Source organism: Eulemur rufifrons, chromosome 4 (assembly GCF_041146395.1).
Source record: "Eulemur rufifrons isolate Redbay chromosome 4, OSU_ERuf_1, whole genome shotgun sequence".
In the NCBI taxonomy this organism is placed as follows: domain Eukaryota; kingdom Metazoa; phylum Chordata; class Mammalia; order Primates; family Lemuridae; genus Eulemur; species Eulemur rufifrons.
This window is the reverse complement of record NC_090986.1, coordinates 80961920-80989885: the sequence shown is the minus strand read 5'-3', so window position 1 is coordinate 80989885 and position 27966 is coordinate 80961920. Positions and strand designations below refer to the sequence as shown.

The 27966-nt window shown below is 36.1% G+C and overlaps 1 protein-coding gene across 1 annotated transcript in view; it reads right to left on the bottom strand.

Annotated features, from left to right (window-relative positions):
• MICU2 (mitochondrial calcium uptake 2) overlaps positions 1–27966 on the bottom strand; it is a 74600-nt gene that overhangs the window by 8745 nt on the left and 37889 nt on the right. Inside the window, exons 3-9 of the mRNA XM_069467447.1 lie at positions 21205–21236; positions 21032–21107; positions 17994–18041; positions 17251–17333; positions 11886–11951; positions 5119–5216; positions 209–380 (exon numbers count right to left, since the gene is read on the bottom strand). Of these exons, the coding sequence (XP_069323548.1) occupies positions 209–380; positions 5119–5216; positions 11886–11951; positions 17251–17333; positions 17994–18041; positions 21032–21107; positions 21205–21236 (575 nt within the window). The remainder of the gene's footprint in view (positions 1–208; positions 381–5118; positions 5217–11885; positions 11952–17250; positions 17334–17993; positions 18042–21031; positions 21108–21204; positions 21237–27966) is intronic.

The following is a 27966-nucleotide window of genomic DNA, read 5'->3' as shown; positions in this document are numbered from 1 at the left end:
ATTCTGTCTTAGGCAGTTCATTCACAGGAAAATAGTATGTAGAAAATGTTCTTCAAATTGATTTTATGCTTAAATAATAGAGATTAGCATAGTCTTGGTTAATTTAGAAGTTACTTTATTTAATTATAAAAACATGTCCAAAAAAAAAAAAAAAAACATGTCCAACTTATTTCATCTTATCACATACACACAAAAAGGGTGTACCAACCTCTCCTGCTGACAGCTTCTCTCTCACATTTTTCCAATAAATGTCTTTATTATCAGTGTTAGTGAAAAAAAGTAGCCACTCTGCAAAGTCTTCTTTTCTCATGAAACTCAAACCTTTAGAAAACTGGAGGAATTCCATTTCTTGAATCTCTGTTTGTAAATTTTCCATAAATCTAAATGTTAAAATACAAAATTGGTATAAGTAACTAGTGGCATTCAACCATAATACTGTAAAGGGGACTGTGAAGTGTCTTCACTGTTACCTCCTGAGTGGCTGTGCTGTCGATGTGGTGAGCAGGGCAAGCACGAGTGCTGTGCGGAGCAGGGCAGGGAGAGGGAGGATGCAGAGAAGCTGACAAAGTCCAATGCTTGCTTCGCTCTATACTCAGTTTGCATAAACTATACCTGGCAACCTACATTTTGATAAACTTAAAGATTTAAAAATTACGTAAATTGTTGCTTTGATACATTCATAGAAAATAAAATTTCATGGTAAACAATTTTTTCAACAAAGGAAAATTATCAGGAATCAGAGAAATTTAAAATTTAGGTGGGATACTTCTTTTAGGATGTTAACATAATAAATAGTTCCCAATAATTTTCTAGGTACCAACATTGATTGATGTAATCAATGGCTTTGCATCAAAAGCTTAGATCTACCTAAAAGTATTTATAATCTTTTGGATGATAACCTATGTCTATATGACTCAACATTCCTTTCTTATAAAAACAACATGGCACTTTGATCTAACTGTCAGCAATAGCTTCCTGAGAAAGGTGCAAGTTGAAAGGATATCAGGTTAAAATATATTTTCTTTGAACAAGAACCCAGAAATACTACACTTGATTTATTTATAACCTAAATCATGTGAAAAGTACTATGATCCCCACAAGTTTTAATATGTTGCAGATCCCTTTAGTCACTTTTCCACATGTTAAAGATCTGTACTATCTGTCATGTCACAATTTAAATGAAAATATACATGGGTTGAAAAAAGAGGTTGAATGGGAGAAAAATTGCCACTGTTAAAAAATTACTTGCTTGAAGTTCTACATTTATCCCTTAAACCTTAAAAGCAGGAAGGATGAGTTTGATCTTAGGCTTCTATGTATGTGGTAGACAAGTCTGCTACCTGCATTGTCTGAATGTTTTGCAGACACAGATGTATCAATGCCATGCTTCTTACTGGTCAAAGCAGAACTTTATCTAAAAGTTAAAGCATTTCAAGCTTGGACTGACATATCAACAAAGTATTTTACAGACATACTTTGCCTTTTTTTTTACTGAGTTTTATTACACTGTGATGACATTCAATTGGTTCTTATTAGGATTGTTAAAGCACACTTTACTTTCAGATGAGTGTGCAGTGAATTAGGGCAGCAGAACATATGATCTAAAAACATTACTAACTTGTTTCTTTCCTTTTTCTTTTTCTTTAGGCTCTATCTTAGCCTCTACCAGAGGCTGAAATATTATAAACTTCATTGCTGTTAAACTATACACTGTCTGGTTTAAGCTACTTTTGTTTTTTTTTTTTGAGACAGAGTCTTACTCTGTTGCCCAGGCTAGAGTGCCATAGCGTCAGCCTAGCTCACAGCAACCTCAAACTCCTGGGCTCAAGCAATCCTCCTGCCTCAGCCTCCCGGGTAGCTGGGACTACAGGAATGCACCACCATGCCCGGCTAATTTTATCTGTATATATTTTTAGTTGTCCATATAATTTCTTTCTATTTTTAGTAGAGACGGGGTCTCGCTCTTGCTCAGGCTGGTCTCGAACTCCTGAGCTCAAACAATCCACCCACCTCGGCTTCCCAGAGTGCTAGGATTACAGGCGTGAGCCACCGTGCCCGGCCGAGCTACTTTTGTCTTAACTAATTATACTACTTTTGAAGAATGTAAGTACATTTTATGATAATCCTTTCTCTTTAAGTGTAAAATTGCATATCTTATTATGACATGAAAATCTGGAACATGATCTGTACATATGTGAATTGAAGATTTATAGTAGACAAGCCACCAGACACATTCTAAATAAACAGTTTGTATGTTTTTTTATTTTATAAAATTTTATTTTATTTTTTAATATGAAGGGGTTAGTGAGAAGTGGGGTTCAAGTTCCTTTCTTTCTTTGAGCCAGAGTCTCACTCTGTTGCCCCAGGCTAGAGTACAGTGGCGTCATCATAGCTCACTGTAACCTCCAACTCCTGGGCTCAAGTGATCCTTCTGCCTCAGCTTCCAAAGTAGCTGGGACTATAGGTGCATGCCACCATACCTGGCTAATTTTTCTATTTTTAGTAGAGACAGAGTCTTACTCTTGCTCTTGCTCAAGGCTGGTCTCAAACTTCTAGCCTCAAGCAATCCTCTCACCCTGGCTTCCCAGAGGCCTAGGATTATAGGTATGAGCCACTGTGTCCAGTCCAATATAATTTTAACTTTATTTATTTATTTATATTTTAGGGATAAGGTCTTGCTCTGTAACCCAGGCTGGAGTACAGTGGCCAGATCATAGCTTACTGTAACCTGCAATACTTGTGCTCAGTCACCGGGATAATTAAAGAAAACCCTTTTTGTTTTTGTAGAGATGGGGTCTTGCTATATTGCCAAAGCTGGTCTTGAACTCCTGTGGCCTCAAGTGCTTCTCCTGGCCTTGACCTCCCAAAGTACTTGGAGTACAGGAGTGAGCTACCATGCCAGGCCTAATTATAATTTTAACTTTAGGGATACTTTGCTTTATCCAAGAGATTAAGCTCCTGAAAAACTGCATTTAAAGTATTTTTTTTTGTTGTTAATTAGATCTTTTTAAAAAAAATTACATGATGGTATGACAAATTTCACAGGGCCCATTATTTATAGTAAAATTAATTAAAAAAAGTTTAAAGTAAGACTTATAAATAAAATCATTCCCATTAAAGAAAATTAAAGTTAGGAGCAACTTTAAAAATTAACTAGTTAGGGAATCTTAAAATAAAGTGGGGTGATGTATTAGTATCTGTGGGAATATAGTTTGAAAAAGTACTATTAATATGATAATGACTTTGCCTTGTTTTAAATCATGATACTTTATTTGGAAACTTCAAGAAACATTGAGAGAGTGATATTTTGAGTATATAAGAAGAGGTATGGCTTAAAATTTTGTTGAGAAAAATTGTTCTAGAGAGGTTGAATGACTTGCCCAAGTTTTGCTGCCAGCTAACAGCAAGGGAGACTAGGATATAATTCAGAAATTTGAATCTTCATGGATTCTTACTCATTCCTCAAATCTAATCAATCACTAAGCCCTACAATTTTATTTCCTAATTGTACCTGGAAATCTCTCCCACCGCAAAATCCTTATTGCCACTACATTATCTCAAGGCTCTTATCATTTCTTTCGTAGACTATTTGGATGGTTTTCTCTCTCAGAAGATCTATCCTTCACTCTGCTGGCAGAGTGCTGGGCACATCTGACAAGTATCCTACATGTATCATTCTTCAGGGCCTCCCGTCACTGAGTTAAATGAACAAGTTCTGTCTCACGGCATGTAAAACCTTCCACAGGTAAGTACATACTTCCCCAGCCTCCATTCTCACCACCTGATGCTCACTACTCTATCTAGTCCCAGCTGCTCGTAATTCCCTTCACAAACCATACATTTTCATGCCTCTATGTCTGTGCTCCTGCTGCTCTCCTGCCCTCAAATGCCTGCCTGCCCAAACACTTCTGCCTGTTAATTCCTGCTCATCTGTGAGGACTCAGCTTAGGTGCTACTTCTTCAAGAAAGCTCCCCCTGATCACCTACTCCCAACCTTCAATACAGGGCACACTAAGTGATCTTCTGTGCGACCAAAGTACCCTGTTATTCTAGGAAAGCACAGACTGCAATGCATGTAAATGTTTTTCTATGTGTTTATTAGATAGTCTCCAGGAGGGACTATAGTTAGTGTCTGAGATACAACTTGACAAATAATAGCATATAGTATGCACTCAAACAGGTCTTTATTAAACTGAGCTCAACAAGATGCAGGTCTTCTGCCTCCTAAATCAGCATTTTTCCCTACCATTCTCTACTGCTTTCTGATATTTGTGTTAAGACTTTGGTTAGTAAGCAGCACAGGGAAGCACACTGTTTCATTTTGCATGGAGTTATTCTCCTTGGGCCGAAGGTATTATGAATAAAAACAGGACACTGAATTTTAATGTTTATAATAATCATATAATGTAAGTATTATTAATCCCATTTTATAGATAAAGAAATGAACTCAGGGAGGTTAAATAAGCTGCTTAAAATTAATGTTAATGTAAAGCTTTACTGGAACATGGGCATGTTTCTTTGTTAATGAACTGCTATGGCTGCCTTCACACTACAACCATAGAGTTGTGTAATTGCGGTAGAGACCACACTTATTATTTGTCCCTTTGCAGAAAAAGTTTGCAACCTTTGTTCTAGAGAATCAGATTAAGTAGAACAGAGCTGAGTTGTCCCAGCTGATGCCATCATGGAAAAGAGAGCTGCCAGCCAGCCCATCCAGCCAACATCAGTTGATTCTGGCACCATCAGAACTGCCCAACTGACCCAAGGACTCTTGTAAATAATAAATGGCTGTTGTTTTAAGTTGGGCTTGTTTGCTTTGCATTAAGAACAAACTGATACTAGTGGCATGTCTCTTAGATGAAAACATTAAGTTGTCAAAAAGGATTATTTATTGTGTTCTATAAAATAGATACTACTTTTTCATAACAGGTTAGAATATTTTGAGCATAGTAACTTTAGTTTATGTTTTATAGGTTTAGTTCTCAGAGATAAAAATGATATAGATCCAACAAATAGTCCTTAGTTTTATGGTATGTAGTTCTTCGAAATAAAAATGTTTAGTTTCTTCATTTCTTACTCATAAAATTTCCCCAAATGAATACAAGTATTTGCATTTACCTTCGAAATTCTTTATAATGAAGTTTCCTTTCTCCTCTTTTTCCAAAGAAATGTATCTGAAGGGTTGTCTTAATTTCAGGTTCTTTCGCTGTTGGTTCCTATAAAAAAAAAAAATCATGTAATTTTAAATAATTATAAATAAGAATAAAAATGAAACCTATAGAGTAGAACTCTTAGGACAATACCCAGAAATGATTCTTGCAGGAAAAAAAAAAAAGAGGAAAAAATGGTAGAAAAGAGGAATATAGCCATTCTTTCTGTATGTTACTTTGTATAACACTATTCTATAATCATCTTTGTTTAAGCAGGAGAAAAACAATAAGGGCTAAAATATTCAAGTTAGATTTTAGCAGTAAATAAAATTTTAGATTAGGCCAAAAAGGGAGCTTAGAATAGTGAAATAAATGTTATTTTACATTTTCTAAGGAAGCAACAACAAGAGAAATCAAAGTGTTTGAGTTCTTGCAGAATGTCAGAAATACATGCAAAACACTTGTTTTTCCTAATTATAAAATTAATAGGTGAGAATTCTATTAAAGGTAATCAGTGAGACAGATTCACAGATTCTTCTTTAATTCTTTAATCAAATAAACAGCAAAAAGAATAACAAAACTGCTAAAAAAAAAAAAAATAGCACCAAACAGCAAAAGTGGGTATAAATTTAAGCCAAATAATTTGAAAAAAGGCAGTCAGAGAAAGAAACAGTAGATTCAGGTGTGGGATGGTCCATCAGGTCTCCTAATCCTACCCCTAACCCTGCTTCTAAGAAGCAGAAGGCGGATGCAAGATTATTGCATTAGGAGTTCATTAAAACCTTCAATTCAGTGATAAGTAGATTAATGGGGTGAAATAACCCTGAGACAAGTCATGGAAAATCCCCTTGTAGAAGCTCCTACTTGGAGCTTGGTGGGACTTGAGCAGAGTGAGGAAGGGCTTTAAGGGCTCACCATCTTCCAGGGCACTATGTTAATTTGAGGGAACAATGGGAAGCCCACAGGGTGGGTATACCTCGGAGACGAAGAATGGGCTGTGGTCTAGACTCTAGAACATTTAATAGGATCAGAGAGAGAACAGAACATAGGACAACCTCCAGCAAGGGCTGCATTTAGCCCAGGGACCTTCCTTCTCTCTCTTGTCACTACTCCTTCAGTCTACAGAATAGTGGATCAATATGTAGTACCTGCAGCTCAGGGGAAAAAAGATAAATTAGTTCCAGGTAAGGTGGGAAGAGTGTTAAGGAGAATCTCATTTATGCTCTACCAGAGCAAAAAGAAAGTCTGGACAGAGCATGAGTATAAGGAAAAGATATGGCATGACTACACAAAGGGACTGTAGCAAGAAATAGAAAAAGAACAAATGGCACAAAACCCAGTCTAGAAGAACACATAACTCAAAGAACAAATGCATACAAATGCACATTCCCCATGAGTTCTTTTTAAAATAAAACAAAATGAAACCTTTTAATTTTGAGATAATTATGGATTTGCATGCAATTGTAAGAAACAAAACAAAAAGATCCCCTATTCCCTTCACTCATTATTCTGTAATGGTAACAACTTGCAAAACCACAGTATACTACCATAACTTGACACAGTCAACACACAGAACACTTCCTTCACCACAAGGATCCCTCATGTTGCTCTTTTATAGCCACACCAACTTCCTCCTTCTCCCACCCTCTCTTTATCCTCTGGCAACTACTAATCAATTCTCCATTTCTACAATTTTGTCATTTCTAAAATGTTATATAAATGGAATCATACAGTATGTAACCTCTTTAGGTATTAGCCTATTTTTGCTCAGCAATATTCTCTGGAGATTCATCCAGGTTGTTGTAACTGTTGCTGTTTCAATTGTCTGTTTCTTTTTATTGCCGAGTTGTGTTTCATGGTATGCATTACCACAGTTTAGCCATTTACCTGCTGAAGGACATCTGAGTTGTTTCCAGTTTTGGCTATTACAAATTAAGCTGCTAAAAATATTTGTGTCCAGGTTTTTGTGTAAACACAGGTTTTCTCTGAGGTAGATGCCCCGGAAGTGCAATTACTGTTTTCCAGAGTGGCGGTTTTACATTCCCATTAGCAATAAATGAGTGATCCACTTTCTCTGCATTCTTGCAATCATTTGGTGTTGTCAATGTTTTTTAGTTTTAGTCATTTGGATAGATGTGTTGTGATATGTCACTATGATTTTAATTCGTACTAACCTAATAACTAATGGTGTTCTGCATGTTTTCATGTGTGTGTTGGTTGTTTGTGTATCTTCTTTGGAGAAACAGTAAAGTCCTTTGCCTGGTTTTTAATTCAGTTCTTCATTTTTTTTGTTGTTGAGTTGTAAGAGTTCTTTATATATTCTGATAGTAGACCCTTATCAGAGACAGGACTTCCAAGTATCTTCTCTCATTCTGTTGGTTGTCTTTTCCCCCTCTTGATAGTGTCCTCTGATGAACGCAAGTTTTTAATTTTGATGAACTCCAATGTATCTATTTTTTCTTCTGTTGCTTTTATTGTCATATCTAAGAAATCACTGCCATATCCAATGTCATGAAACTTTCCCCTTATATTTTCTTCTAAGAGTTCTACAGTTTTAGCTCTAACATTTAAGTCTTTGATTCATTTGAGTTAATTTTTATATACAGTGTAAGATGGGAGTCCAACTTCATTGTTTTGCATATAGATATCCAGTTGTACCAGCAACATTTGCTGAGAAGACTTCATTACTTTTCAAAATTGTGAATTGTATTGTATTTTAAATTTTGGTATCTGGGTATTCACTGCTAGTATATACACATGTGATTGATTTTTGTACATTTATCCTATATCCTGTGACCTTCCCAAAGTCAATTATTAGTTTTAGAAAGTTTTTTTTTTTTTCCTCCTGATTCCTTGTGAGTTTTGACAGAGACAATGCCATCTACAGTAGGGACTGTTTCCTTTCTTACTTTCCAATCAGTAGGTCTTTTATTTTCTTGTCTTGCCTTATTGCAGAGGCTAGAACTTCCAGCACTATGTTGAATAAGAGTAGTGAGAGTAAACATCTTTGCCTTATTTCTGATCTTAGGGAAACAGTATTCAGTCTGTCTTCATTAAATATGTAAATTGTAGGTTTTTGTGGATGTTCTTTACCAAGTTGAATGCCTCCCTCCCACCCCCATTTCTATTTTAATGAGTGCTTCTTTTAAAAAGTATTTTTTTTGGTCAAATGCAATTTTGTCAAACGCTTTTTCTACATTGATATGATTATGTGATTTTTCTTCTACAATCTGTTAATATGCTGGATTATACTGATTGCTTTTGGAATACTGAACCATCCTTAGAATAAACCCTACTTGGTCATGACATAATTTTTTTCTAAAATTTTATCTGCTAAAATTTTATTAGGAATTTTTATGTCCACATTCTTGAGAGATATAGGTTTGTCATCTTTTTATGTATTGTCTCAGTCTGGTTTTGGTATCAGGATAATACTAGCTTCATATAATGAATTGGGAAGTGTTCTCTCCCCTTCTTCCTTCTCTTCCTCTTAGAAGAGACTGTATAGAATTAGTAATTCTTTAAACATTTAGTAGAATTCTCCAGTAAAACTACCTAGGGTCTGAAGATTTCCTTTCAGGGAGTTTTAAAGTTATGAATTCAATTTTTTTAAGAGTTATTCAAATGATCTACTTTATTGGGTGATTGTGGTTTGTGTTTTTTAAGAAATTGGTCCATTTATCAAAGTTGTCAAAATAGTATGTGTAGAATTGTTTGTAGTATTTCCTTATTGTCCTTTTGATGGCTAGAGGGTCTGTAGTGATAGTTCCAGTTACGTTCCTGACATTGGCAGTATGTGTATTTTTTTTTCTTTGTCAGTCTTGTCAGAGGTTTGTCAATATTGATCTCTTCAAAGAACCAGCTGTTTCACTGATTTTCCCCACTGCTTCTCTGTTTTCAATTTCACTGACTTCTGATCTTATCACTCTTATTTTCCTACTTCCGTTTGCTTTGGGTTTGTTTTGCTTTCCTTTTCCTTGGTTTTTTTTTTTTTTGAGACAGAGTCTCTCACTCTATTGCCCGGGCTAGAGTGCTGTGGTGTCATCTTAGCTCACAACAACCTCAAACTCCTGGGCTCAAGCGATCCTCCTGCCTCAGCCTCCCAAGTAGCTGGGACTACAGGTATGAGCCACCATGCCCAGCTAATTTTTTCTATTTTTAGTTGTTTGGATAATTTCTTTCTATTTTTAGTAGAGACGGGGTCTCGCTCTTGCTCAGGCTGGTCTCGAACTCCTGAGCTCAAGCAATCCTCCCACCTCGGCCTCCCAAAGTGCTAGGATTACAGGTGTGAGCCAACACACCTGGCCAACTTCTAACAGCAAATATTTGGAAACAATCTTAATCAGCAATTAACAGGTCAATGATTAAATATGTTAGGTCTATCTGATATTTGTTCTTTCATTAAAAATTACTAACTGAGCATGTAGTGCATGCCTGGTACTTTACCAGGCCAATGAATACAACTTGTATAACAAAGAATTAACCTTACCCAAATAGAGGTCTGGCTTTTGCCCTGGGGTGTTGGGAGGTTATCTCTAAGAAAGAGTATCTTTGTTTACCTGGAAGCCTTGGGCCACACCAGATAGTCTAACAATTAGATTTAGGGTGGGGATTTTGGGCCAAAGGGATCAGCTTTACCTCTGGAAGAGCTGGGGACTAGGGTCAGCCAAGTGGGCAGCCAAACAGGTTTACATGACTAACCCCAATAAAACCCCTGGACATCAAGGCTTAAGGGGACTTCGCTGCTTAGCACTACTCCATGCATATTATCACACATTGTTGCTGGGAAAGTTAGCACTGCCCATGATTCCACTAGGAGAGGACAATTGGAACCTCTGCTTGTGGGACTTTCTGGAACTCTGCCCTTATGCCTCTTCCCCTTTGCTGATTTTAATCTTTATCCTCTCACTGTAATAAATTGTAACCATGAACATCATAACTTTCAGTGCGTTATGTGAGTCCTTCCAGTGAATTGTCAAGTCTCAGAGTGGTCTTAGGGGTCCCATTGAACTCTGTAGTTGATGTCAGAAGTGAGGATGGTCTAGTGCGCTGCTCCCTAACTTCACACAACTTTAAAGAGAGGCATGACACCTTCATCGTAGAGGAGGACACAAATAATTAAACAATTATATTAATGTATGACAAGCTGTTATGATTACGGACATACAGGGTACAGTGGGAACACACAGGACATGTACATCTAGGAAAAGGGGATACCATTCAGGGACTTCGATGTGAGACAAAGAAGTTCAGTACAGAACTGCTCAAAGACATTGAAATATAAAAAAGAACTGTGATTTTGATAATTTGTAAATTTTGAAGCAAACATGCTCTAAAAGGTGAAATGATTAGGAAATTTAAGAAAATCTCATGAAAAGCATAATGTGGAAAAACAATTGATTAAAAGATTGTCAGTGGATAATTTACTAATATATAATATACACTATTGGTGGGAATGAAATTTGATTCATATTCAATAGAAGGTATATGGCAATATTTATCAAAGTTTGTCAATGACCTTAAAATATTTGTACCTTTTGACCCAGCAATTGAATTTCTGGGAAGCTATCCCTCAGATATATTGGCATATATATAAAATGATATAATTATAGTATTATTCAATGTAGCATTATTTCAAAATATATATTTTTGAATATAATACATTTTCAAAATGTATCATATCAAAAGATGAATACATGTTAAATGTTTTTCACAAGGTGAATGGCTACATAAACTGCTACAACTGTAAAACAAAGTACCATGAAGTCATTAAAAAAGAATGAGATATTCAGGTATATTAAGTACGGACCAATATATAGCAGGCTACTTCTTGTATAAAAATAGAAAAAAGAATATATAGATGTATCTATTTACTTATTTACATATATGCTTATATATGCATACAATATCCTGGAAGAATACACAGGAAACTGTTAGTACCCATTTCCCACGGAAGAGAACAGGATGACTGGGAGGAAAAGTCCTGCTCTACCTACATTTTCCTGTGCAGTTTTTGAAGTTAGGAACATATGAATATGGCACATCTGTTTAAAACAGTCATGCATCACTTAACAATGGGGATATGTTCTGAGAAATGCATCGTTAGGCAATTTCATCATTGTGTGAACATAACAGAGTGTACTTACACAAACCTAGATGGGACAGCTTACTACACACCTAGGCTATAAGGTATGGCCTATTGCTCTGACTGTTGTATATGCAGTCTGTTGTTGACAGAAAAATTGTTATGAGGCACATGAGTGTATTAAAAAAATTAAGTGGCCGGGCGTGGTGGCTCACGCCTGTAATCCTAGCACTCTGGGAGGCCGAGGCGGGTGGATTGCTCAAGGTCAGGAGTTGGAGACCAGCCTGAGCAAGAGCGAGACCCCGTCTCTACTAAAAAAATAGAAAGAAATTATCTGGCCAACTAAAATATATATAGAAAAAATTAGCCGGGCATGGTGGCGCATGCCTGTAGTCCCAGCTACTTGGGAGGCTGAGGCGGTAGGATCGCTCAAGCCCAGAAGTTTGAGGTTGCTGTGAGCTAGGCTGACGCCACGGCACTCACTCTAGCCCAGGCAACAAAGCGAGACTCTGTCTCCAAAAAAAAAAAAAAAAAAAAATTAAGTTACTGATAAATCTATTGGTAACTATCTGAGAATATTCGAATAAACAGAACAGAGCAGCTATTATAAATATCATTTGTTTGGAAATACTTAGTTTATTTGTACATACCTGACATTCTATTTCACTGGTTTTCACTGTCAGCAAGTCATCTTGTTTACTTATGATTTTCTGCAGCTAAAAAGATTACAAACATGAGTTTACCTTTGTGCCTACTGGAGTTTTCAAAACAACCTAAAAAACAGATGCTAAATTATTATTATAAAATATATATCAGTTATTTGTCAAATATTAACTTAAATTCTTTCTGCATCATAACTCCTAATATTATCATTTTTCTTAGACCATGTAAAAATCAAAGGAGAAAATAGATAATGAAGTATTAACATTATATTACACTTTTCTACTAAGAAAGCTGGCTTACTTAAGAGATACATGTTCCAAAGGCAGCACTCTATAAAAACATGATTAGTCTGTCTTTCTTTCAAGATAATTTTTATTTGTAATTAAGTCTTTTACATTACTGATAATTTATGGCCACATTTTAAAGTATATAGTTCTTAAAAAGCTATTTATATCACATACATGTTCTTCTTTTTCCTTTATGCATTTACAAAACATTAAAATAATTTAAATACTTACATTTCTACTAATTAGAACATTGTAAATAATACTTGAAATTGAGTACATTAAAAAAACCTACCTACCTTTCAAAATCATTTGTATCAATCCTCATATGGAAAGCAAATTTAAAAAAAAACAAGGATTTTAAAAGAATCAGATGTAGACAAAATCTCAAACTATGGATTCAAATCAATCAGGAGACAAATCTCCACCCAGTTTTTTTCTAGGCTATTTCTTTACTAGTTTGAAAATTGCTGCAATTATAAATTCCAAATTAATCATTTCAAATTTAGCTACTTCTATTATGTTTGTTTTAGGCAAATGGTTTAGCTCTAGTTTTCTAAATTTCTCAGCCAGTTTTCAACGCTGTCCCCTGCCCCCCAATTAGGGAAAAAACTTGATAAACTTTATATTTGTTTTACTTTTTATTTTTAAGTTGACAATCAAATGGTATAACACCAAGTTCAATATCCAAACATGTCTCCCTTTGCTTATTCTTCCCCTACTTTTAAAATTTTTATAGAAAATTTCAAACATAAGTGAACAGAATTTTATAATAAACTACCATATAAACATTACTCATCTTCAATGGTTATCAGTATTCTGCCATTCTTGGTTTGTCTATGCTCATACTCACTCCCTGTTCCCCTCCCAATTATTATTTGCAGCTCTTCAGGAACAAAGTACATACATTGAAATGCAAAAATCTTAGCCATACAAGTCTGACAAAGTTTCTGTGCCTCTTCCTAGTTAATCCTTTCTCCTTGCATCCCCACAGAAGCAGTTCTGATTTCCCCCCCACTTAAATTAGTTTCACTTAGTTTAGAAATTTAAATAAATGGAATTAAATACTATGTATTCTTTTGCGTTGTCCTTCTTTCACTCTGCATAATGGTTCACCCACGTTTGCATATCAGTAGCTTGTTCCTATTTATAGTTGAGTTTTATTCCACTCTATGAACATACCACTATTTTTCCATTCACCTGCTGATAGATGTTTGCATGTCTTCAGTTTTTGGCTATTGTGAATCAAGATGACACAAACATTCTTATCCCATTTTTGTGGACATAGGTTTTAATTTCTCTTGGATGTCTATCTAGGAGCATAACAGGTAGGTCTGTTTTACTTTATAAGAAACTGCCAAACTTTTTTCCAAAGTGAATTCTGGTCCTGTATATCCTCATCAACATCTAGTGTAATCAGACTTTGAAATTGAGCCATTCTGCGGGGAGTATAACAGCTGCATTTCCCCAGTGACTTACGTGGAGCACTTTCTTCAAGTGTGTATCACCTGTTTGTGTAATTTCTCTTGTGAAGTGTCGGTTACAAGTCTTCTGCCCATTAAAATTTTGTTTAAAAGAATTATTAAGTTATGTGAGTTCTTTATATATTCTGAATACAATCCCTTTGTCAGATATCTGGAAAATCTTTCTCCTCAATCTATAGCTTGCCTGTTCATTTTCTTAACAGCATCTTTGAATAACAGAGATTTTTAATTTTGGAAGACTAATTTATCGTTTTTTTTCTTTTATGGTTATTCTGTTCAGTGTCCTAAGAAACTCTGTTCACCTAGATACTGAAGATATTTTATGTTTTTTTTTTTTTTTTTACGAAGAAGATTAATGGTTTTAGGTTTAGATCTATAATCCATCTCAAACACATTTTTATATATGGTGTGAAGTAGGGGTTATGGCTAAGTTGTCTTCCCATGTATATCCAGTTGTTCTAGTGTCATTGTTGAAAACACATTTCTTTCCCCGCTAACTGATTTGGTGCCTTTATTGAAAATTAAGCGATCATGTAAGTGTGGATTCTTCATTATCTTCCACTTATGTATTTAATAATTATCTATTTGTAGGTCAGTATCACAATGCCATCACTACTGTAGCTGTGTAGTAGTAAGTCTTTTGTTTTCTTTTGTGATTAACATTTAAAAATTTATTACTTTTAAAAATTTCAAAAGAAATTTTTTTTTAAAAGCCTGCTGGGATTTCCCTTGGGAGAATTTAATCTTTAGAACAATTTTGGAAGAAATGACATATTTACACTACTGAATCTTCTAACCCATTAACATGCTATATTTCTCCATTTATTTAGGCCTCTTTGGGTTTCTACCAGCAACATTTGAAGTTTTTGGTGCATGTTTCCTGTTAAATTTGTTTCTACTTATTTTATGCTATTTGATACTACCCTAAGTAGAACTGATCTTAATTTCATCTTCTAACTGTTAGCTACCAGTATATACAAATACAGTTGATTTTTGCATACTCATCTTTAATTCTGAGATCTTTCTGAATTCACTTATGGTTCTAGTGGTCTTTGCTTTTGTTGTTAGTTCCTTAGGCTTTTCTACATAAAATCATGTTATTTGTGAATAAAGTCAAATTTGACTTCCTCCTTTACAATCTGTTAATCGATTTGTTTTCCCCTTGTGTTGCTGTGATCACTAGAATCTCCAGTAAAATGTTGAATGGATGAAGTGAGAACAGACATCCTTGCCTTGTTCCTGATCTTGAGAGGAAAGCATTCAGTATTTCACCTTGTAGAGCATGACGTTATCTTTAAATTTTTTGTAAATGCTTTTTATCAGATTGAAGAAGTTCTCTTGTATTCTTACTTTGCTGAGTTTTATCATGAAAAGGTTTTAAGTGCTTTGCATATACTGACATGATCTTATTGGTTTCTCTTTTATTTATTTATTTTTTGAGAGACGAGGTCTTGCTCTGTTCCCCAGGCTGGAGTGCTGTGGCGTCAGCCTAGCTCACAGCAACCTCCAACTCCTGGGCTCAAGTGATCCTTCTGCCTCAGCCTCCCAAGTAGGTAGGACTATAGGCATGTGCCACCAGGCCTGGCTAAGTTTTAAAAATTTCTTGTAGAGATGGAGTTTCTCTATGTTGCCCAGGCTGTTCTTCAACTCCTGACCTCAAGTGATCCTCCTGCTTCAGCCTCCCAAAGTGCTGAGATTACAGGCATGAGCCATGGTGCCTGGCCTGATTTCTCTTTTATTCTGTTAATATTGCACTAATTAATTTCTCAAACATTAAACTCATTTTCTATTCCTTTGATAAATCTCACTTGCATGTATTGTTTTCTATCAGTGGTCCCCAACCGTTTTGGCAGCAGGGACTGGTTTCATGGAAGACAATTTTTCCACAGTTGGGGAGGAGAGCTGGATCTGGGCGGGTGGAGAGAGGACTCTGGGCTTGGTTCCTAACAGGCTGTGGACCAGTACCGGCTGTGTGCCCAGTTCCTGTTTCAGTTGTAATGTCTCCTTATTCATTTCTGATTATATTTATTTGGATCTTCTCTCTTCTTGGTTAGTCTGGCTAGTAGTTTATCAATTTTGTTTATCTTTTCAAAGAACTAACTTTTCCTTTCATCAATCTTTTCATTGATTGTTTATTGGTCTCTATTTTATTTAGCTCTCTTCTGATCTTTGTTATTTCTTTTATTCTGCTAACTTTGGGTTTGGTTTGTTCTTGTTTTTCGGTTTCCTTGAGGTGTGATGTTAGGTTATTAATTTGTGATCTTTCTACTTTTTTGATGTAGGCATTTAATGCTATAAACTTCTCTCTTAGCACAATTTTCTTCCTTAAGCTAAATTTAATTTCCTTCCTTAATTATCAAATATCTCAAAAGAATTATTTTTTGTCTACTGCTACCAGTTTTGAACTTCCTATTGACTCCTCTTCAGCCTTTGCTCTGTGCTGTCAGTCCCTACCACTCCGTAACAGTTCCTACTGACCTACATTTCAGGGACTCTCTTCTCTACTCAGTCCTTATCCTACTTGCCCACCTTTAAAAGACTTTGGTATTAAACACTCCCTCACCATTATTCTTTTGTTCCATTATTTTACTTCATTAAAGTAAAATGGGCTTTCTTAATTCTCTAGCACTCTGCTTACTGCTCTGTTCCTTCTCAGTTTCATTCCTTGACTTTTCAACTTTAGCTTGACCTCAACATGAAACTGCTCTCCAAGACTCTGGTCCTATCCCTTTTCACTCTGCATTCTCCCCCTTTGAGGTCATACATTGTCAGGACTTAATTATCACCTCTATGAGGATGTTCCCTATTCCTGGCTACATTCTTAGTTTCTACATAGTTGCCTATTATACTTGTCTGTCTCTATAGGGATATCCTATCCATTGATCAAACCCAACATTTTGAAGCTCAGAGTCAAGATGTTTCTCAAGCATCCTATGAATTCTCCTTCAAAGGCAGAAGGCTCACACTGAGAAAAAAGAAGGGCTCTAGAATTGGATGGACTTGGAATCAGATCATGGCTGCAATACTGGCTGCATGATATTACCACCAACTTTTTGGGAACAAAGTGAAATTTACTTGTTGGATATCCTAGAGTTACATTTCAGGAAATACCATTTAAACATATTTTTAGCTTTTCAAATATCAGTCTTTGCAAACTCCTGGAAAATTTGCACCAATTTATACCAATTGTGGCCTTTCTATTTTTTTTCCTATTCTTTATGAAGGCTTAAGTTTCTATTATGTCTATTCCTTTTATGGTATAAGAATAATTTTCAACATATCTTTAACACATATTCTTTAAACCATACCTATCCTATGAAGTCCTTTTTTCTGTAATAGTATTTGCTAGAATCATAATAAAACACTGAAAAATGCTTAAGCTGATTTATCCTTTTAGAATGTTACGTTCTGTATACTTACTGGTTTCCTCAATGATATATTACAGAGAATTTAATATTTTTGAATGTACAAATTTCTTCACAGTTCATATATAAACAGTGAATATAATTTTTATTTTTATGAAATGCAAAATTATCACACAAACATCCAGGTGTTTAATGATAAACCTAAAATAATCTACTTACTTTAAAAAATTCCTTTTTTTCAATCATCTCATTACCATCGGCATCCAGCATTTTAAAAGCAACATGAAACCCAGAATGGGGCTCTGTAATAAAGTGAAAATGAATAATTATTTAAATGTTGGTAAAAAGAAAATTATTTGCAGATAGATAAACCTTCAAATTTGAAATAAAGCAGCAGAAACTATATGTGTAAAAGTGCCAAAACAAAGAACAGTAATGATTTCTTCTTATAACAATTTCCAAAGGGGTGTTAAGGCTTTGACCCCTGCCTTTTCCAACATCTTTTCCATGAGTGCTGCTGTTCCGCTACTAGGTGTTCCATCTTTCAATGCAAAATTAACCTGAGAACTTAAATTAATTTGAGTACCCTGGCTATTTTCATAGTGATGATTACTTTTTATTTCCTTTTCTCAGAGAAGGGTTTTTTATAAAAAAACTTTTTATTTTGCTATCATTTTAGACTTACAAGGATTTTTAATATTCCTAAGGAAAGGCTAACTGTATGATTATCCTGTTCAACAAGAATTCTATTAAGGAGACAAAGTTACAGGGTGCCACAGTGCACAGGAGGTAGAAGAGACCTAAAGGGATAATCTAACCAATATTATCATTTTGTAGATACAGAAACTAAGGTACCAATAATATTTTTAATAAGAAAGACATAAATACCAAACTTTCAAAATCCTGTTTGGTAAGAACAGACAATTCCACATAATCACTGAGAAAAAATGTGGGATACTTACTAGTGAGTATTGTAAGCAAGAAAAGATACTCGGTATATGAAATTAGCCCTGAAAGAGATAAAATAAAAACACATGAGAAAATAAGTGTTAGATGGTTTAGAAGTAACCACATAGAGGTATTAATATTGGAACTTCACCTAATTAAAAAACACATTTTTACTTTATCTTACTTTTTTAGAGACAGGGTCTCCCCCAGGCTGGAGTGAAGAGGTGCTCCATAGCTTGCTGCAGCCTCTAATTCCTGGGCTCAAGCAATCCTCCCACCTCACCCTGCCCAGCATCTGGGATTACAAGCATGAGCCACCACACCTGGCTCAAAAAACATATTTTTACTTTAAATTACCTCTCTTTGGTACAGTGGAAAATTTTTATAGTAGAGAGTTGCAGTATAGTCCTAAAACTTAAAGACACTACGTTTCATTAGGTTACTATATTACTAGTAAGGAGGGTGTGATGGTTAATTTTAAGTGTCAATCTGACTGGGCCATAAATTAAACATTTTCAGTGCCCAGATTAAACACTATTTCTGGGTATATCTGTGATGGTACTTCCAGTTGAGATTAGTATTTGAATTGGTAGACTCTGTAAAGTAGGATGCCCTACACAACATAGGTGGGCATTATTCAATCTGTTGAACAAAAAGCAGAGAGGGAGGAATTCACCCCTCCTTTTTTCCTGTCTCACTGCTAGAGCTGAGATATCTGATCTCTTCTTCTCCTGCTCTCAGACTGGGCTTTATACCACCAGCTCCCTGGGTCTCCAGCTTGCAAGATGGCAGATCATGGGACTTTGGAGCCTCCATAATCACATGAGCCAATTCCTCATAATTAATCTCTCTCTCTATCTCCTGTGGGTTCTGTTTCTCTGGAGAACAGTGACTAAAAGAGAGGAGGAAGGGACGCTGGCTAGAAAATAACAGGTATCCACTACAAGTTGTATTAATATTTGCATGGCACTTTATGTAATTCCTACTTAAATTTTACTGTTCATAACATCAAGTAAAGCAAATGTATTAATTCAGTAGAGTAACAAAGATTTGGATAAACCAAGAGTCAAATGATATTATTTAAAATATAATAATCAAATCGTTGTAGCAGTAACTTGATTTTCCTTTGGGAAATCATTCTTCCCCATTCTCAAACATGCAGTTTGGGTAGGATGACCCTATCTTCACCCCTGGAGGTAGATGATCACTGGCCTAAGCCAATCACTGTACTTCTGTGGAACTGATGAGGGGATGGGCAAGTAATTCAGGGCCAACCTACTGAGCAGGCTGCATTAGTCTGGTTCCAGCAACTAGTTCAGGGATGGGCCATGACCTAAGCTGGGCCACTCAGAGTAGCACCCTAGGATTTCTGTTGTGAACGCTGGACTGTTGACTGACTGACTTTGAGTGTGTGTGCTTGGCTTTGAGGATGTGAGAATGTTATTCTTAGGAATGTGAGGGTATAGTGCCTGGAATTGCCAGAAGGCCAGTATTCAGAGCCTAAGAGTATAGCCAATCTTTAATTGGCAGGCCTAAAAAATGAATACTGGTGATTTTTGAGCCCTAGATTAAGTTGGGTTTGAATTTAACTCTATGTCTAGTCACTAAAGAAACTTTCTTTCCTATTTAAGTATATTGTGTCAGGTTTTATGTTGCCTGCAATGAAAAAAATTACATTAAATATAGAAAGAGTATCTTAAACAATCATGGCTCCCTAAGCTAAAAATTTTTTTCCCTCTGAATCATAAGATTGGTATAATAGCAAAGAGCACAATTAACAATTAAATGCTTTTTTATCATGAAAACTTCAATCACATACAAAAGTGGAAAGAATATCATGAATATATATTAATTATCTTAAATAATAACATGATAAAACTCAGTTCTAATAATTATCAACTGAGTGGTCTTGCTTTATCTCTACCCCTTCTTACTCCCGACTTCCCACTGGATTATTTTGAAACAAATCCCATATATCATATCATTTCATAGTAAAAAAATTCAGGCTGACCCTAAAAAAAAAACTGTTACCCTTTACGCCAAATACAGTTATCACATCTAAGAAATTATCAACAATTCCTTAACATCTTTAAGTGTCAACTAGCATTACTAACTTCTCTGTTTCAGAAATTTTTTTTCAAGTATGCTCAAATGAGGAGACTAAGAAGGTCTCTGCACTGTACTTAGTGGATAGGTCTCTTAAGTCATCTTATTGTGGTAAAATAAACAACATAAAATTTACCATTTTAACCATTTTTGAATGTACAGTTCAGTGGCATTAAGTATATTCACATTGTCATACAACTGTCTTTAGAACTTTTTCATCATTCTAAACTGAAACACTGTACATGTTAAAACACCAACTCCTGAATCCGGCCCCCAGCCCTGTAACCTCATTCTGCTTTCTGTTCAAGGAATGCAGCAACCAACGTTGCCAACCACTGTCTGAGATTAAGTGGATAAAACAGCCCATGATATTAATAATTCAGGTGGGAAAAGGAACAAAGTTGGGGTGTATTTCTTTATATATTCTGGACATTAATCCCTTATCATATATATGATTTGAAAATATTTTTTCCCATTCTGAGACTTGCCTTTTCGCTCTTGATTGTGTTCTTATGTTGTTGCCCAGGCTGGAGTGCAGTGGTGACTAGCTCACTGTACCCCTGAACTCCTGGGCTCTAGTCATTCTCCTGCCTCAGCCTCCTAAAGTGCTGGGATTTCAGGCATGAGTCACTGTATATGGCCAATAATTATCTTTATAAGTATAGAATACATGATTTTAGATATACACTCTTATAACCCATAGTAAAGTAATACAATTTTTAAAAAATCATATTTGTGTTCAGTACTTTTACTTCAATCAACACGGATGTTTTAATAATTTATCTGTAATTGCTCAAAGAGTTTGAAAGTTACCCCCGGCTCAATGAATACTTTGTGATGTTTTAAAAACACCTATTAAATAACATGGTGCAAATCTCATACCTTAATTCCTTAATACTTCAGTTAAATAAAAAACATAATTAGAAACTTAACAAATCAAAATTACCTTTATCACCAAGGTCTCTAAAAAAAGTTGATCCACAACCAGCTGTTTGGATTCCTGCCAGTGCATCTTCGATATCCTTTGAATACATATGTTAAAATCTTTCAATTTAATTTATAAAAATTTATCTTCTATCTTACCAAAAACAAAGGAAAAACACCCTACATGTTGCTTACCTTATTTGTTAGCTTCTTGACTAAAGTTTTACCTATAGTAAAGAAGAACATTATTTAGTGCCCACATTCCTTGATAAAAGTCAATTTGCACTGAGAGTCATTTAAAAAGACAAAACAAACAACTAAATATTTATGAAAAATAAAGCCTTACAATTTTAGCCAGTATCCTTAAACCAAAATTATGAGTCAGAGATAAGATGAAAGGGGCCATAGTTTTTTGCAAGATCTATTTTCAATTTCACTCACCCTATTTCATACATATGAAATCTTATAACCATCTTTGACTTATCCTAGTTGTCTACAGCATAAATTAATTTTTGCCAAACATGATTTCTTTTTTCACCTGATTATCAAAATAAGGCTCTTTTTACTTTCACTGATTAAAAAAACATATTCATGATTTAGAAAGCTACCTCTTGAATGCTGGGAATTCCTCTTTTTCTTTTTTTTTTCTTTTGAGACAGAGTCTCTCTGGGTTGTCCCTGGTAGGGTATAGTGGCATCATCATAGCTTACCACAGCTTCAAACTCCTGGGCTCAAGCAATTCTCCTGCCTCAGCCTCCCAAGTCGCTGGGACTACAGGCGCATGCCATGATGCCCAGCTAATTTTTCTATGTTTAGTAGTGACAGGGTCTCGCTCTTGGTCAGGCTGGTCTCGAACTCCTGAGCTCAAGCTATTCTCCTCCCTCGGCCTCCGAGAGTGCTAGGATCACAGGCGTGAGCCACCGAGCCCGGCCCCATATTTTACCTCTTAATAAGTCACGTGCATCACAAACTTTCACTTCTTGCTCTCAAAATTACCTTATCTGCGAAGTTCCTTTAGTACAATTACATGTCTGTGAAAATTCAGGTGATACATTAAGAAAAAATGAGTGCTTTCAGATGTGCCTTTCTGTAGTTTGGATTGCTTAACTTGAACTACAAATCCACTGAGGACAAGCTGTACTATTTGGTAGTAATAAACTGTCGAGATTTTATTTTTACATTATTAATCAAAATATTAGTTGTGAATATGACATTACACCTTTTAGAACATCTATGATCATGCTCGTAAGCTTACGTATTACTATTCTGCAATAATTTTTATTCATTGAGAAACTATTATGACAGCCAATGACAAAGAACTCTAGATTCTAACGTTAGATGCTATTTTATCATGAGATCCTTAAATAGATAAAAGTTACCATTTAATTTACAAATCTAAGTGCCTGTGTGAATGTGTATATGAAAAGAGGTAGTAATACAATGCTGATGAACTCCAGAAAACTGTGTAATACACGTATTTTACTTGTCTTTACATATTTAGCTTAAAATAAACTGACCGTGATTCATATGCCTTATAATGCTTTTCTTAAAATTATGTCATAAATTATCACATGCACTTTTATTTTTAGACAATAAAGGCTAGTCTCCTCAGTTTTAAAAAAAGAGATTAATCCTTACACTCAACTCAGAAAGTACCCTAGGAAGCCATTGTTGACATTTTGAAGGTAGGAAATAAACCAAGAATTTGAGATGGCAATGTGGATGGTTTCTAGGAGTTTCTTAGAAATAAGATTTCTAAGGGGTCTTATCGACTTGAAAGCTAGAGTCCATTTTGGTCTTTTAAATATCTTTGTGCTTAAAAACAAAAAAAGTTTAGTCTTTTAATTGGGAATATTAATTTTAACCTATAGCAGTTGCAGGTTTTCTCATGTTCTCTAACGTAATCATCCTAACAACACTGTGATGTAGATATTACTATTTTATAGACCTGGAAACAGGTCAGGCAGCTTATCTAAGGTTCCAATGGGGCTAGGGAAGTGGAAGAGACAGGCTCGCCCCCAGGTCCCAATGACTCTAATATGCCTTCACCTCTATTACAATGACACCCAGCATCCCAAGGCACCTTCACACATGTTCAGATATTTCTCAAACTTGTTTGATCAAAACAATCACCTGGAGGGTGCTTGTTAAAAATATAGGCATATAAGAGATACAGGTAGATAGAGGGAGGGGGTATAATAGATTGATTCTATGGCCCTATCTCAGACCCTCTGAATCAAAATCTCCCAGTGTGTGAGTAGGGGGAAGATAAGACTTGAGAATTTATTTTTTCCTAACCACTGGACCACCAGGGAAGGACCTGAGATTTTTTAACAAGTGTCCCAAGTGAATTTCCTTTTTTTTTTTTTTTTTAAAAAAAAAAAAAGAGGGTCTCATTCGGTTGCCCAGGCTGGAGTACAGTGGCATGATCATAGCTCACTGCAGCCTGGGAACTTCTGGGCTCAAGCGATCCTCCTGCCTCACCCCAGCCATGAATTTCCTACCAAGCAAGTTTGGGAGATTCTGCGTTCTCACACTTAATAATTGATACTCAATTTTACTGAGCAGGAAACAATCTCATAGAGATTAGGAAACTAGCCCCAAATCAGACAGCTACAATATAAAGTGACAAAGATAAGAACTATAAATTCTAACCACACTAAGCCTCAGCAGGGTGAGGGGGACTATTCCAATTAGAAAGGTCAGGAAGGGTGTAGACAGGTTCTCAGGCAGTGAGAAAGGGATCTCAAGCACTCCTTGGTTTATGGCCTTAATTGGCTCAGTTAAAAATAGGGAAAACATATCATAAAAGTGAAGGAAGGATATGAAAAAACAAAAAGGTTGAAAAAAGAAGCAAAAGTTCAGAAGAGCTGATTAAGGAACTGGGAGAAAGCTAATTAATGTGTACGATGATTTTGAGAATTTAGGTGAAGTTGAAGACTATGAATTCAGTGGCTCCTGGCCGGGCACTCTGTAATCCTAGCACTAGTGCTGTAATCCTAGCACTCTGGGAGGTCAAGGCGGGAGGATCACTTGAGGCCAGGAGTTTGAGACCAGCCTGAGCAAGAGTGAGACCCCCGTCTCTATAAAAAAATAGAAAAATAAGCTGGGTGTGGTGGTGCATTCCTGTAGTCCCAGCTACTTGGGCAGCTGAGGTAGGAGGATCACTTGAGCCTGGGAGTTTGAAGTTGCGGTGAGCTATGATGATGCCACTGCACTCTACCTAAGGCTACCTTTGAGACTCTGTTTAAAAAAAAATATATATATATGTTCAATGTTCAAGTCTTGAGTAAAAAAGACAAAAAAAAAAAAAAAATTAGTGGCTCCAATCTATATACAATCCTTTGATTTTCTCCAGCAGTCCGTAGCAGGCTGAGTTCAACAAGAACAAAAGGGAAAGATATCTGCGAGTGGTTACTAAAGAGTGACACAATGACAAACCCTGTAGCTGCAGGGTAGGAAGAAGATCCAGCGGAGGGAAAAGCCTGGGAATAATGAAATAGTTGAGACTAGAAGTTTTTTGAGGTCAGTGAATAGGTGTATTGGGTATTAGAAAGTAGGTAACGTGGTAGGATAATTAATAAGTTGTTGCCAGAGAGTGGGATACTGAAATTGGAGATTTAAAACCTGGAGCAATTCCAGGTAATGGACATAGGAAGTGAATGGCAAGAATGTAGGTCACTGAATTGAGAATAAAGAACTGTAAGGCTAATAGAATTTAGTAGAAAAGAACTTAAAGAAGGGCAAATGGTGTTTTGGCTAGATCACCTAAGTCTCAAAGGAACATGTTTCATGGTTTTAGAGTACACACGAGGATGACACTCAGCTCCCCCAAGCCTACCACGGCACAAGGGAGAATGAGTGTCCACTTTAAAGAGGCATGAGGAGATGGTTTACACAAGCCTCATCAACCACTATTAATAAAGTGTATTGTTTGAAAAGAATTCAAAAAGGTGAATACCAGGGAAAAATGAGTTTGGGATCTAATAAATCTTAGACTGTTTTGTATCTTTCTATTTATACATGGAGATCATGGGTCAGTGGCTTGGCCCTGCTTTTCCTTGTTTTGCTGTTCATCATGATCTGTAGGAATGCAACCAAGATTATTATTCTTCTTATCCATGATGAAAAATGAAGGTGAAGTACATCATATGTATAAAGGGTGTATTATTTGGCCTGCAAAATTACTGAATTCTTGATTTAGCTAAATGCCTTCTGATAGTTTAATTGCATTCCAATGAATAATAAAAGTGAAAATGTTATAATCTTTAATCATAGTTTACTTTAGTTCTTTGAACATATAATGGCTATTCTGAAGTATTTTTCTGCTAAATGGGATATCTGGTTGCAATCACAAGCAGTTTCTGTGGCCTGCTTTGTCCAATGGGGTCATACTTCCCTATTTCTTTGCATGTCTCATAATTTTTTGTTGGAAACTGGACATTTCAAATAATATATTGTAGCAACTCTAAGTCCCAACTGCCCCTCTCCCCCGGCTCGCTACTGTTATTCGCTTGTTTGTTTGTTCAGTGCCTGGCTGTAGTACTCTAGTGAAGACTGTCCCCTATCCCCACATCCCCAAAGCTAAGCCTGAAGTTGCTCCTGAGGGAGGCACAGCTTCGGCTATGAACACAGTCACCCTGGGATGACAGTTTTGGCAGCTCCCTAGGTCTTTCTTCTTGACTATCCCAAATGTTAAAGCTCCACCAAACACCAGCTGATTGTGCTACTAATTTTCAAGAATGCCCTGGGACATAAACTGCTCTAGAGATGATCCAATCAAATTTGGGCTCTTTTGAAGGAATAATTCCCATGATCAATGTTTAATATTTGTATGACTCCTGGAGGGCTCCTCCCAGCTATTTCCCCAGTTCTCTTCCACAAAGTAGCCAGCTTACAGTTTACCCTGTTATCTTCACTCAATCTGTCATGTCCTCCCAATTACCTTCCTCACCACAACTGACCCACCTGTTTCTGACAGTGTCCTTTAGGCCTGAACTTCTCCATTTTCTGTTGAAAACAAAGTCAGTTTCTTTGGGCAGAGAAGAAGGAGCTATTTGTTTATTTGTTTTACCTGCTTCAGCTACCCCCAGGCCCCTGCAGAAATCTCTGGGCCTGGGCTCTGGAGCTGGGAATGGGACAATGGCATACCTCTCTCTGAGTGCTGAGAGACACCTCCACTCTAGAAGGTGGGTGACGGTAACCTCAGGTCTTCTTGACTTGCCTCTCTCAGTGTGAAACCACCGTCTTATGTGAAGGATCAAGAGCATTCAGAGCCCCAGTGTTCTCAGCCTTCTTGGACACAGAGCCCAAGGTAGAGCCTCCATCTCAAAAGTGAGGGGTGGGGTAGAAGAAGGGTACTCCCTCCTTTCAGCCACACTTCCCACTTGGTTTTCTAGATCATTCCTTCCTAGAGTTCTCTTTTAGGAACCTAATCCTCTTCTGAAGATGCCAGATGACAGCTTCAAAATTCCTATTTCTTCATTATGTGGAAAAAAATTAACTCATCTATGTCTAACTTTCTACGTTTTTGGCTATACCCAAAGTGTATTTCTTTTCATAACTAGATAGGATCCCTTAAGGTATTTTCTCCAAATAAAAGAACAATTTTTCCTAAAAGAAATTTGAAAAACTTAAGGTTACTTACTTGAAAATAGTCAACTTTTAAAATAATTTATTCTTTTCTTTCATAGGCTTCTTACAGAATAGGAATCATAAATATAATATATATTCCCCCAACCCTCCTTTGTTTGGCTAGAGGTTTATCAATTTTATTGATCTTTCTAAAGAATTAGCTTTTGATTTCATTAATTTTTTTCTATTAACTTCCTTTTTCAATTTTATTGATTTCTGCTTTAATTTTTTTCCTTTTTTATTTTAATAGATTTAGGGGGAATAAGTTGAATTCTGTTACATGTATAGTGGTATTAATTTTAATAATCTTCGATTATTGATTTTTGATCCCTCTTCAAACATACACATTTAACATTTAATGTTAATAATTTCCCTATATGCTCTGCTTTCAATGCATCCCACAAGTTTTGGTAAGTTGTATCTTCATTCTCATTAGTTCAAAATATATATTTTTTTATATTATTCAAAAAAATTTTTTAGAGACAGGGTCTTGCTCTGTCACCCAGGCTGGAGTGCAGTGACGCGATCACAGCTTACTGAAGCTTCCAACTCCTGGGCTCAAGAGATCCTCCCAGCTCAGCCTCCTGAATAGCCAGGACTACAGACATGCACCACCACACCTGGCTAATTTTTGAATTCTTTGTAGAGATGGGGTTTTGCTATGTTGCCCAGGCTGGTGTCAAACTCCCACCTTAGCCTCCCAAAGTGCTGGGATTACAGGTGTGAGCCACCACGCCTGGCCTCAAAATACTTTAAAATTCCTTTTGCGATCTCTTCTTTGATCCATATGTTATTTTAGAAGTGTCTTGCTTAATCTCCAAATATTTTGAGATTTTTCAGCTATCTTTTTGTAACTGATTTCTAGTCTAAGTCCACTGTGGTCTTTGTATGATTTCTATTCTTGTAAAGTTTTTTAGGTGTGTTTTATGACCCGAAGGTCTATCTTGGCAAATGGTTTCTGGTTAGCTTGAGAATGTATATTCTGCTATTTCGGATGAAGTACTGTATAAGTGTCAATTAGATCCAGTTCATTGATTGTGCTGTTCTGTTCAGCTATATCCTTATTGGTTTTCTGCATGCTGGATCTGTCAATTAATGATAGAAGGCTCTTGAAGTCTCCTAGTATAATAGTCTCCAAGAATATGTCTATTTCTCCTTGCAGTTCTATCAGTTTTTGTCTCATGTATTTTGGTCCTCTGTTGTTAGGAGTACACACATTAAAGATTGTACCTTCTTGGAGAACTGACCTCTTTTATTTAAAATCATCATGCAATGCCTATTTTTATCCCTGATAATTTCCCTCACTCTGAAATCTTGTTTATC